Source organism: Manis pentadactyla, chromosome 4 (assembly GCF_030020395.1).
Source record: "Manis pentadactyla isolate mManPen7 chromosome 4, mManPen7.hap1, whole genome shotgun sequence".
Taxonomy (NCBI): Eukaryota; Metazoa; Chordata; class Mammalia; order Pholidota; family Manidae; genus Manis; species Manis pentadactyla.
In genome coordinates this window covers 160,219,177-160,231,758 of record NC_080022.1, presented here as the reverse complement: position 1 = coordinate 160,231,758, position 12,582 = coordinate 160,219,177, and the positions used below count along the sequence as shown (strand labels likewise).

Sequence of the window (12,582 nt, the reverse complement as noted above, 5' to 3'; positions counted from 1 at the left end):
AACCTTCCCAGTGTTCAATCTTCTCTTGGCCACAGGGTCTTAAGGAGGTCCAGTATCAGGGTGGCCTCTCCTGTGACACAGAAGCGCCAGAATCTCACATTGGCCAGATGCCAGGTTCATATACTCCCTGCTGGGAGGATCTGGCCAATTACAATCGGATTTTATTATTAACTTGAAATATGAGTGATCATCACTCTGTTTCTTAAAATACAACTCTCTCTTGGGTCCATTTATTTCTCTGAAGCCAAGATTCCATGGACTGTGAAACACAGACGTGGAAGGCAGCAAATGAAAAATGGAACCCAGTGATACAGAAACTGCTGAGAGTTGGGAGAAACATTTAGTATCCTACCTCCTCAGAAAAGCAAAAGCACTTCAGAGCAATGAAATCTGCTCCTGTATACTCTGTCCTCTCCACTAGTGTGACTACTTTTAATTACTTGGAAATAATTTATGTAGAGGAAAAAGGACAATTTAGAGGAATATCCCCACTGGCTTGCTCACAAGGCAAAGTTTGCAACACAATTCCATTCTGTGTGGGTAGAGTTCACTGAACTTCTGGAGCATGCTGGGAATACAGACTCTATCATAAACCTAACCTCTGGTACCAGCCCAACATTCTGTTTTTAAGGCTGTTGAGTACCTTGGATTTGTTTGTGTATATCTGTCTGTCTGTGTGTGTGTGTGTGTGTGTGTGTGTGTGTGTGCTGGGGGCAGTGGGAGGAGGGAGGAGTGGAGTGTAACTCTAACTTAATTCCCATTTCTGTGATTTTCAAATAAAAAGTAGAACTCCTCTGAGTCTATTAAAATTAAGCATCTCCCAAGGACCCAAGAGGGAAAGTTGGCTCCTAGAAAAGGCAGCACAAGCAGGGGGTGGAATGATTTGGTCCATCACATGGGTATTTTCTCTCCCACTCCTTTTCTGTGGGTATAGTGGTCAGAGGCAGCAGCAATTTTTTTTCCAATATGCTATTTCTCCTAGTGACCCATGGGTGAGGCAACACAGGGGAAGAGGTGTTGTTTCCTTTAGATGCATTTGAAGATTATCCTGATCTTCCAAATCTAAGTCTTCCTGGTAACCTTTTCCCAAGTGCTGTTAAGAAACACTATGACATAAACTAACAGCTCAAAAAATCAACAGGGATTTGAAGATGCTGTTTCTCTTGGGGAATTAGAAGGTGAACAAACCCCTGAGGTTCTCCTCAAGGCCTGATGAAATATTTATTAAAATTCTTTATTTACAAATTATTTAAATTTTACTCAAACACAATGGAAATAGATTCAAAGAAGCACAAAAAAGTACAAATGTGGAGACAAATTTTTAGGGCAAATACCATTTATTCTTCCATTCCTTCTGTCCTGCCATGCCCCCCTGCCTTTAAGAGAAAAGCAGTAGCTTTAAATCAGTTATTCTTCCCTGAAATGTCATTTCCACATAATGCCCCCAAATCCACATCAGCTCTGTTTCGCAGTTGTCCAGAAACCGGGAGTCGTAGCATCCATTACAATGGCAAGAAAGCTCCGCTTCCTAAGCCAGCACTAATGCTATGGGCAGAACTTGCATCAAACAGCTCCTGGGTCAACCCGAGGGGACAATATTGAAGGTTCTACCCATGCTGACTGCCCAGTGGGCCCTCCAAGGGGAATTGAGGAACACAACTAGATTTATTAAAATAACAACTGGGCAAAGCGCCTAAAATACTTAATGGAGCATAGGGCCTGGATCTGGAGATGGAAGCTGCACTTTGCATTCTTTTCCAGGAAGGGAGGGAGTGGCAGTGGCCTAAGTCCCTGGAAATTCTCCTTGGTGCCCTGGCTGGCATCCTGGAGATTTTCCTAGCTTGCTCTGGGAGGGGTACCCCACTCCAAGCAATAGGTTCCACTAAGTCTTATAATAAATAGTACGACGACCGTGGAAGTCAAATATTTAGATTCCCACTAGAGCAGTGTTCCCTAAGTGTAGGCCCATGAATTACAAGATAATATTTACTACTCCATACCCAAGCCTTTTTTCCATCTCCTTCTGGGGTTACTACAATTATAACTAGCTGTTCTCTTGATTGCTCTATCCCTTTTGCTCCTGGGAGCTAGAGTAAAGAAGTTATCAAATTTACTAATTCACTGCTAAATCTAGGCTGGGAAATATAGTACTGAACCATATCATCACCAACACAAGATACCAGACAAGATAGTATCATTCTCCTTTATTATCAACAGCATTCTCACAGCAAAATCTTGAAGTTTATCTGAGTACTGGTTTGCATTTTAATGAGTCACCTCTTGATATGTTTTCTAATTATTCTCTATTTAAGGGTAGAAAAGATCTCAATAATATTAATACCTTCTTTTTGTAAGGCACCTAAAGTATTTTTAATATAACTAATTTAATCCTCACAGCATCTATGGAATATAGGCAATATAACAACCTTCATGCTACAGATGATGAAAGGTTCAGAGGAACTAAACGACTTGTTCAAGATTTTATACATAGTAGGGAACAAGATAGGACTTCAGCCCAGGTTTGTCTAACTTTAAGGCAATTATTCTTTCTGCTATAACTGGGCTGACTCTTAAGTCAAGTATCACCAAATATAAACCAAAATTATTTTGGTGATTATTTTCAAGAGTTTCTATGGCAGATTAAGTAAATTAGGTTGTTTCAGGGTTAATTGAGTGTTGTTTTTAAGAGGTAGTCAAATCTCACTACTCAATGCTCCCAGATTTCATTATTTGTTTCAGTTACAGTTCAACTCAGCATAGTTTACTGAGAGCCTTGTATGTACCAAATACAGCATCAGAGGCTAGTAACACCTTAAACTTAATTACGTTAATTAAAATGTTAATTAAACTGCAATACCTTGACACTTACTCAATTATGATTAAGTCATGGTCTAGTGGAGGTCCTCCTGGTCTGCTCATATGTCCATGTTCAGACTAGATGATCCTGGGAATACAGAATATTCTACATGTCCCTTTGCCTGACACCTTCCTTAATCCCTTCCATTAACTGACTTCTTCAACATTTACTAAGAAGAGATGAATAAGCCATAGTGCGTGCCCTCTAGAACTCATAGTTCAATGAGAGAAACACGTAAATGAATAATGTATAATAAACCTTGATAAATGCAGTAGTAGAGACACAAATAAAATTCTGTAAAAGCCTAGGGAACTGAGCAACTAACTCCACCTAGAGAATTTGGCACAGGTTCTTCCTAAAAGACTTTCTGAAAATATGCTTCATTGAGATATTAGCGCATCAACCCTTGAAAGCATACCCACATATACTCCTTAGTCTTCTGTAAACAATAAATGTTCACTATGTTGAGAGGTCAAAGTGCAAACTGCCCTTGCAGCATGCTTGACCTGACTATGGGCTAGAAAGAGTAAGAATGTGTCACAAACTCCTCAGCAGTTGCTTCTAGTTCTAGTCATTTTTACTCTCAGACTTCTAGCAGGTAGAATGGTGCCCCAACAGTGCCACAAAAAATCTGTTCATGTCCACACCTCAGAACCTGTGAATGTGACCTTATTTGGAAAAAGGGTCTCTGAATATGTAAGGATCTTGAGATCATCCTGGATTATCCCAGTGGGACTTAAATCCTTATAGGAGATAGAAGAGAGTACAAGTGAAGAGGAAAGCAGAGATTGGAGTGACAGAGCCACAAGGAATGCCAAAAGCCACCAGAAGCTGGAAGCAGCCTGAAAGTATTCTCCCCTAGAGCCTCAGAGGGGGTGGTGTAGCCCTGCTCACACCCTGATTTCAGATTCTGGCTTCTAAAGCTGTGATAGAGTAATTTCTGTTGTCTTAAGCCATGCAGTGTATGGCAACTTGTTACAGCAGCCACAGGAAACCAATACAAGACTTAGCACGTTTCTCTGCTCTAGAAGCAGCAATGTCAAGAAGTCCTTACTAGGAGCTTAACTGATAAAACTGTGTGGGAGCTGCCCAAAGCAGATTAGATGAACTAAGTCCCAGCCTTCAGGAAGCTTCCACAGAAAGCCATGGAAATGCTAAGATGAATGGCAGTACAGAAGGTCTTTGGATTGAGACAAATCTGCATGGGAGCTCCTGTGCTGCCACTTTTCAGCTATATGAATTGGAAAATTCAATAAGCCTAAGCTTCAGTCTTCTTTTCTGTAAAACAGGTATTGCTGGCCCACAGTAAGCACTAAGAAAATATCAGGTATTGTTATTACTACTGTGGACACAAATGAATACATAGTTAACTAGACAACACTAATAGATAAATAGAAAAGGAAGTTCAACTAAAGTCAATTATCAATTCCTCTCATGGATCTTATTTACAGCCCCGTTTCAAATCTTCAGGTAACCTCTCTTTCTCATTACTGCTATGCTATTGCTCCATCATCAAAAACAACAAACAGCTGTGAGACCCTGTTTCTTGTTTCTTGAAGGGCCCAATTTTTCCCATTAAAGGTGGAGAAAAGTACTGTCTAAAAATTGTTTTAAGAATATAAAAGTCATTCAGCCCAAGTTTTTATCCACATCTCTACTTATAACTTGAAAATCTCCTTATATCTGTCTTCTTTCCTAACCATGTGTCCTCCCATCATTTCCACAAATGACCAATGCCAGCACTGGTGCTCACAAGTAATCACCCCTCTTTGTTTTATCTATCAGTCTGCCACTCTTACATGTTCAATGGCTCCCTTTCTAATGTTTCCTTCTGCTCTTCCACAAACATCTTCCCTCAATCTTACTACCCTACCAAGCTCCCACACCATCTCTTTCAGGATGTTCTGGCAGCCCCTTAAGCTCTACCTGTCCCAAATTACATTGACCATCTCTTCCACTGCCCAACCCTGCCTAAATACACTGCCCAAACCAGCTATAATTTAACTCCTCAGATTTAATGTTACTCCTATCTTCTGGGAACCAATGCTTGAAACGTACTAGTCACCTCACAACCTTTGCATTTGCTTCTCCAAGCTGTCTGGAAAACTCTTCCCTAAAATTTTCCTTCTGATCATGAGGTCTCACCCGGACTCCCTTTTCTACAGAGAGTCCTCCCCTGGCTAACTTATCAAAAGACTCTTCCTCCCAAATCACTCTCTAGCTGAAACCGCTTCATTTCTTCACAGAACTTTGCACTACCTGAAATTAATCTTATGTATTTTCTGATTTTATTGTCTGATACGCCCTCTGTGAGTTGCCTGAAAGCAGAGACCATGTCTGTCTAGCACAAAATAGATGGTCAGTAAACATCTTTGAATTACTTTCCTGGACTTCTATTTTCCTCCATATAACCACCCTCTTGCTCAGCCCTATAACCTGAAGAAAGATAAATATTTAAAGAAAACTTAACTTGGACCATAGCCTCCTGCTGGCCTCCCTGCTGTCTGTTTCTTCGTCATCCAGTTCATCTTTCATCCTGCCTGCTACATAATTATCCTAAATCAGTTCTTACCTTGCCAATTACTTCTTCAAAATTCAGTAACTACCCATTGGCTACATAATTAGGTACAAATACCTTATCTACGCATTCACTACTCTCCCTCTGGCTCCACCCTACCTTTTAAAAATTATTAAATCCCCTCTTTTAACCATTTATTTTGAAATAATTATAGAAACAGTTGGCTGCAAAGAAATGTACAGGAATTCTCATATACCCTTCCCCCAGCCCCTCCTCAGTGATTTTGTTAACATCTTACACAGCTCTTGTACAGTATCAAAACCAGAAAGCTGGTACAATCCATAAAGCTTATCCAGATTGCACCAGTTATACATACATCTGTGTGCATGTAAATACACATGCTCGTGCATGTGCATATGCACACAAGCATGCACGCTCACTTGTATAGCTCCATGCAACTGTATCATATGTGTAGTCTTAGGTAATCACCATCATAATCAAGATACTCAACCATCACCACAGAACTCCGTTACCCCTTTATACACATCCCCCCATTCCTACACCTGACTTCTGCTTATCTGTTTATCATCTCTATAATTATTTCACGAATGTTATATAAATAGAATTCTTTATTTTTATTGATTACTATTCCAGTTTGGATGTACCAGTTTATTTAACCACTCATCCACTAAAGGATATTCGGGTTGTTTCCAGTTTGAGGCTAATATGAATAAAATTGCTGTGAGCATTTATGTACAAGTTCCTATGTGAAAATAAGCCTTAATTTTTCTAGGATGAATTCCCAAGAGTGTACTGCCAGCATCTTACTTTTGTAGCCTCATTTTCCCAAAACTCCATTCCTAGTCCCATAGTAGAGTCAAATAGGACTACTTGTACTGTTTTCTCTTCCTCACTGGTTTCTAATCCTCTCAACATTGTTTGCATGTTTATTATTAAAATCTGCCTAGAATCACTTTCTGAAAGTGAAAAAAAGAAATATACTAGTATAGAGAGAATAGAGATGAATGAATGGAGGGAAAAAATAACTAAGAAATGTTATTTTATCAATCCTGTACCAATAAAACGTGACCTCTTTTCTAAAAACCTGAATCTTAGTTGCTAAACTTCTCTTGTAAAATGTGTTCTTCCACAGTCTCATAGATGCACCTATGTTCAATACCTCCATTACTCCCTGGAGTAAACAATAAACTCCCTGGAGACAGATCATTTCTTATCAATTTTATATTCACTCAGGCACCAAGCACAGTTTGTTAGAGCCAGAGCCCAAGCAAAACAGAATCTTCACTGTTGAAAGAATGGATGGATTAAATATTGTTGCCCTTAGAGGGCTCCAGTCTAACCAGGAAACCAAGACGTTGTATTTGCATTTAAAAAAGATAACTTATAATACAAGTCTATATGGACTAAGTGCCAAAGGATTGTAAAAGCAAGAAATACTGCAGAGTGTAGACATGCAATCCTTTCTAAGACAGTTGTGGGGATGCATCCTAAAGAAAGCTATGTTTGAGGGACAGAATGAACAGATGAGTAGAACCCAAAATAAAGGAGAAGGGAGACTGTTTTGGTAACTATTATTTAAAGAACATCATATAGGTTGATCTCATTCTTTGTAGCTGCTGAATATTCCATAGTATAGATGAGCCCAAATTTTTAAACCATTTTCCTAATAATGGACATTTAGGTATGCATCAGTTAGGATTAAGTCTGGACCAATGTTACAGACAACCCAAATAAGAGTGTTGTAAACACAAGGTACTTTATGTCTCTCTTGTATGAAAGAAGCCCACAGTTAGACAATTCAGGGTGGGTATAAGGACTCCATTGTCTTCAGACATCACACTCCATGTTCAGCTCCACCTTCCTACCACATGGCTTCTTTTTTCCAAGGTTGCCTCATGAGCTTAGCTGTAACACATCTTGTTACAGGTGACTGGAAGGAGAGGAAAAGCAGAATGGACTATCTCTCCACTAAGTCAGCTCTCTTTATGCAGCCTTCCAGAAGTTTCATACAATACTTGCAGTTCTATCTCACTGGCTAGAATTTAGTTATGTGACCATGCCTAGCTGCAAGGGAAGCTGAAAAATGTGGTCAGCATGAGTACATTGTTGTCTCAAGCAAAATTTAAGATGTTGTAACTAAAAAAGGATAATGGATACTGGGTAGCAGTCAACAGTAAGAGAACAAAACTGAAATCTTGCCTGCTGTTGAGTAAGCACATACATCATTTTCTAACGTCAAGAAAAAGAGAAAGAGAGCACTTCACACTGACCCTGAAATAAACAAACAAGCAAAACAACAACAAAAATATAGCTGATTCAAAAGAAATTGTAAGTTGGTTTGTGTAAATTACTGACTCCCTAACAAAAAAAAAATTCCCTTGTTTGCAATATTCCTATGATAATCATGTCTGAGTTTCCACTACAAACGGACACTGTAACCTCATAACCCTGTGGGTTTTTATTTTAAATACCTATTGTATATTTTTAATCAGCAAACTAGTCCTGAATTTAGACTCCCTTGCAGAACTTCCAAGTAAATTATTTTTCTTTTCTTAAACTGTTTTTTCTAATGCTTCGTGCCTCTAAATCTTCCTTTCATAAGTCTCATCCACAAGATTATTCTAATTTTTCACTATTATAAACCATGCTGCAGTAAACAACTTATAAATGCCTCCATGTACACAGTGACAATTTTCAAGCAGATATCTAAAAAAGGACTTGATAGAACAAATGATACGCATATTCTACCAAATTGCAATCCAAAAGCTATACAGTTTATATTACTACCATTTTTCTACGTGCATCTCTGATTTCCCCCACATCACCAACACATGAAATTATCACTTCTTATTTTTAGCAAATCTCTGGGAAAAAAAAGTCTCACTTCAACTTACATTTCCCTAATTGCTATTTAATTAGTATTATAGCCTGTCTAGGCTGAATATCTTTATTATGTTTATCAGCCACTTGTGTGGATTATTCTTTGGTTATCTTCTGCCCATTTGGATTATCTTCTTCCTGATTCACAGCAGTTCTTTATATATTCTGGGTATTAATCTTTTTTTATACATACTGTTACTATATTGCTCCAATCTGTCACTTTTTACTTTGTTTATGGTATCATCTGTTTTATAAAGTATTAAACTTTGATGTAGTCATGTTTATCTGTCACTTTTCTGATATCCAGGGTGTGGTCTTGTTTGGAAAGACCTTTGCACCCTAAAATTATAAACATATTGTCTCCTAATACTTATAGGGTTTGCTTGTTATATTTAAACTACATAGAATTTATTTTTATTTATGAGGTATGAGGTATGACTTTCTCTATTTTGCTGAAGGGATAATCCATTGTCCCAACACTATGTACTAAATAATCTATTCACTTGCCTACTTCGAAATGTTGTCTTTACGATACGTTAAATTATCACACAGAATTAAGACTATTTCTGGACTTTACTTTTCTGTTCTACAGATCCATCTGTCCATTTGTACACCAATATGACAAAGTTTTAATTACCAAAGTTTTATAGTATGTTATCTAGTAAATCAGTCTCCTCCCTATTATAGCTTAAGTAAAAAAAAAATTTGGCTTTCTCATAAATTTTCTCTTCCAGATGACTTTAAAACTCAACTAAATTCCATTTAAAACTCCTATGCAGATTTTTGATCAAGACTATCTCCGATTTTTAGACTAGAAATTTCTTGTTTTTAAGAGCACTTGCATGTTTTCAAAATTAATTCACCACTACCTACTATAGGCTGAATTCTGCATAAACTTCAAAGGATTTTAAGACGGTGCTTGCCCTATACAAATATATGACCTGACAGGAGAAAAAAGATATAAACAATAGTGCATTAAATGACAAATATCTATAGAACTAAACTGTGGCTCACATATGGTCATTATAGCATGCATTTGGAGGCTTAGTTTTGCCTCTGATTTTACTTGTTTTTGCTTTTTCTTCGGCACTACTTTTTTTTTCATTGCAAACATCTAACAACATAGTGTTTCTGTACCTAATCCATTTTTTTAACAGTCACCCTAAGTAAGAAGTTCTATTATCGTTCCCACTTACAGGTAAGAAAACTGAAGCTCAAGGAAGTCAAATAACTCCCCCAATATCACAGAGCAAGTAGGCGGGGACAGCTTAGATCCGAAACCAGGTTTTTCTGACTTCAGTCATCCTAGTGCCTTTCCTTCCTTTCCCCTTTTAAGTTCCTGCTACTTTATCAAATACAAAAATTATCCCTGAAATAAGAATAGGGAATGAATACATGAGTAACATCCAGCTTTGTTTCCTGTTTCATCCTCTCTACACATGCCCGGTGAATGATAAAATCCTATGTGGGGAATGAGGCCATGTTCCCTCCTGCCGCTGTCCCAGTTTGACCTGTCAGAGTTCCTCTCCTTCCTTTCCCTTAACAACAGAATCCACTACCTAACTCACAGGGCCCTATGCAAAACGAAAATGTAGGGCCCCTCATTTAAAAATTTGTAATTTTAAGAGATAAGAACAGACCGTTGAACGAAGAGCAGGGCCCTTGCAGGAGCAAGCACGCGGGACGGGACGGGCTCCGCCACACGGACCTGCGCCCACAAAGCAGGCCCGGGCTGAGGTTCTCTTTAGTTCAACCCCCATCTCTGGTTTGCAGATTCACAGCCCTGCTCTGATGAAGAAGGCTGCTCAGAAGTCTTCCTCCCCACCGACAGCGACTATGACTCCAGTGACGCCCTGAGCCCCCGAGACTTGGACTTGGTCTACCTGTCCTCGCATGACATCGCGCAGCAAGCGCTAAGTGGCCTAAGCGGCAGTGCGCCCGACGTCCTGCAGGTGCACGACATGAAGGCTCCGTCGGGGCCGAGCCAGGACCCCCAGGGGCGGGTCCCGGGGACGGAGCCCGAGCACTCGTGCGCCGAGTTCCTCCACAGCCTGAACCTCACAGGCTTCGCGCCCAAGAACCACGCCAAGATGGCGCCGGGCGCGCGGCCGCCGCTGGGCTTCCTGGGAAAGCGGAAGCCAACCAAGCACCAGCACTATGGCGGCTTCAGCCGCCACCACCGCTGGCTGAGCATGCACAGCGAGACGCAGTCGCTGTCCGTGTCCGAGGGCGTTTATACGCAGCACCTGTCTCGGTCCTGCGGCCCAGACCAAGAGCCCAAGGAGGCCGAGCAGCTCGGACCTGTGTACGAGGGTACCCGGGGCCTGACTCTGGCCCACTCGGCGAGCCTCCCTGAGGAGCGGAAGAGCGGCCCCCAGGACCCGAGACCTTCCGTCCGCCGCATCTACGTGGAGCCCTACCCGCCAGCCCTCGTGGCAGGAAAGCCCTGGGCCGGCGTGAGTCCGCCCCCTGGAGGCCGCTCGAGCCTGCCCAGCCCTGGCCGCCCGGAGATGAGCCCTGAGGGCCCGCCCACGTCGCCGGGGTCAGAAATACTAAGCAGCATGCTTTAGGGAGGCCCACAAGTGGCTGTCCACACGCCCCCGCATTTTCCATCACCCTACCCAGCCTGCCCCCGCAGTGGCTCCATCCACTTTCAAATGGTTTGAATGTTAAAAATCCAAAGGTTACCCGTTCAAAGCCCTCTATTTTAGGGTAGACTTGGGCTCGAGGCGAGAGTTGCCAGTGTCATTCCCACTTCAGCCTACAAAGGATATAGAGGAGCTTTTGTGTCAACATGGAATCCTAGACACAGTGGTTCAAACATTGCCACCCTGCTGGTCACACCTGTGGCTGAGGTAGGGCAACCCAAAGAGCCACACTCAGTTCTGCATGGCTCTTTCATGAATCTGTGATCGGTGGGGGAAGAGATGCCCATTGTTTTTCCCTCCATCCCAAACCTTTAGAAGAGTTTGGGGGAAAGAAATTCAGGTGGTGTGTTTAGGGCACAGGGTCAAGTAGACTTGGCCTGGGTTCCCTGTCAGTTAAACCAAGTCATTCCAAGTGCAGGGTTCTCAGCCGCTTGTCAAATCCAACTTATCCATCAGCACTGATTTGATTTAAGCAGGCCTTGGACAGGACTTTTCTTCACTTAGTGCTGTGTGGAAACGACCAGAAACTAAAACAGAGGATGCTTCTATCTAGTTCTGTCTTGCAAAAATAGAACAGGGCAGGAAGCAGACCTTCCTGCACACTCAGCCAACATTCGAGCATGAAAATGGGTTGTATATTGTTCAAGGGTGCAAGGAGATGGCTGAATTAAATGGAAGCCTGGGTTATAAAGAAGACAAGGGAAGGGAGAGAGACATGAGCAAAAATTTATTTCTTAAAGTAGGTAAGTCCCTGGGGCTGTGCCTCTGAAAATGGTAGTGGACCTGCTTCAGATTCTTAGATGATGAAATTATCATTGAACAAGAAAAGTGCCCAGCAGATATGGCCAGGCAGTGATGCAGTCCTTACAGCCACACAGGCACATTTGCCCACCCCCACATCACACATCACAGAACAGACTGGCGAGGGCTTGGGCTGCTGTCTTCCCCTTTCCAATCCATCCATTCCAAAGTTAGTTTTGCCCCAAAATCAGCTGGCCCGTTGGCCTCGGGAAAATCCTTCCTTAGAAGGCCCTGCCAGTGGTTCCAAGGCTGCCCTCAAAGACATTTGAAAATCCTGCTTTGGTCTCATTACCTCCCACCTGCCCCTCTCACAAATGAGAAACCCAAATCAAAGAGAAATCACGCTGCATATTCAAAAAAGGCATGGGCGGTCTCTCATTTCCGGAAACCAAGACCCATTCATTTCACCGATACTCTAAATGGTCCTTTTCTGCTTCACAGGCATTTTGATTAAATACTGCTCTTTATGCCCAACCTACCCCTGTCCTCACAGTTCTACCATTCCCCCTCATGGGAGTTCATACAAAGTACCCTGTTCACAATGTTATTCTGATCCCTTTCATTTTGAAAACATTTGATTTAAACATAAATAATTACCCTAATGTAAAGGTACAGATTTGGCCCATGGCCTATGATCCTTAGAAAACTAAAGCCCAGAGCTCAGTCTTTATTTCTTTAAGAGATTTTATACTCAATGAACCCCAAAAAATCTTGATCAGAGTCACTGCAGCTCCTTTCCCATGCCTGGAAGGATTTTTAAATGCAGTATTCTTCTGCTCTGAGTGAACTGTATGTGTATGGAGCATTAGAGCTAGATGGGACCATAAAATTGGTCTAAGTCCTTGCATTTATAGATG

At 41.4% G+C, this 12,582-nt stretch overlaps 1 protein-coding gene across 2 annotated transcripts in view; it reads left to right on the top strand.

The window, feature by feature from the left end:
* The window catches only part of ANKFN1 (ankyrin repeat and fibronectin type III domain containing 1), a 359,764-nt gene extending 347,388 nt beyond the window's left edge, over positions 1–12,376 (top strand). For both annotated transcript variants that reach the window (XM_057501323.1, XM_036879836.2), the window contains exon 20: positions 10,050–12,376. In XM_057501323.1, the coding sequence (XP_057357306.1) occupies positions 10,050–10,846 (797 nt within the window). In that variant the 3' untranslated portion in view covers positions 10,847–12,376. The remainder of the gene's footprint in view (positions 1–10,049) is intronic.
* The last annotated feature ends 206 nt before the right edge of the window (positions 12,377–12,582 follow it).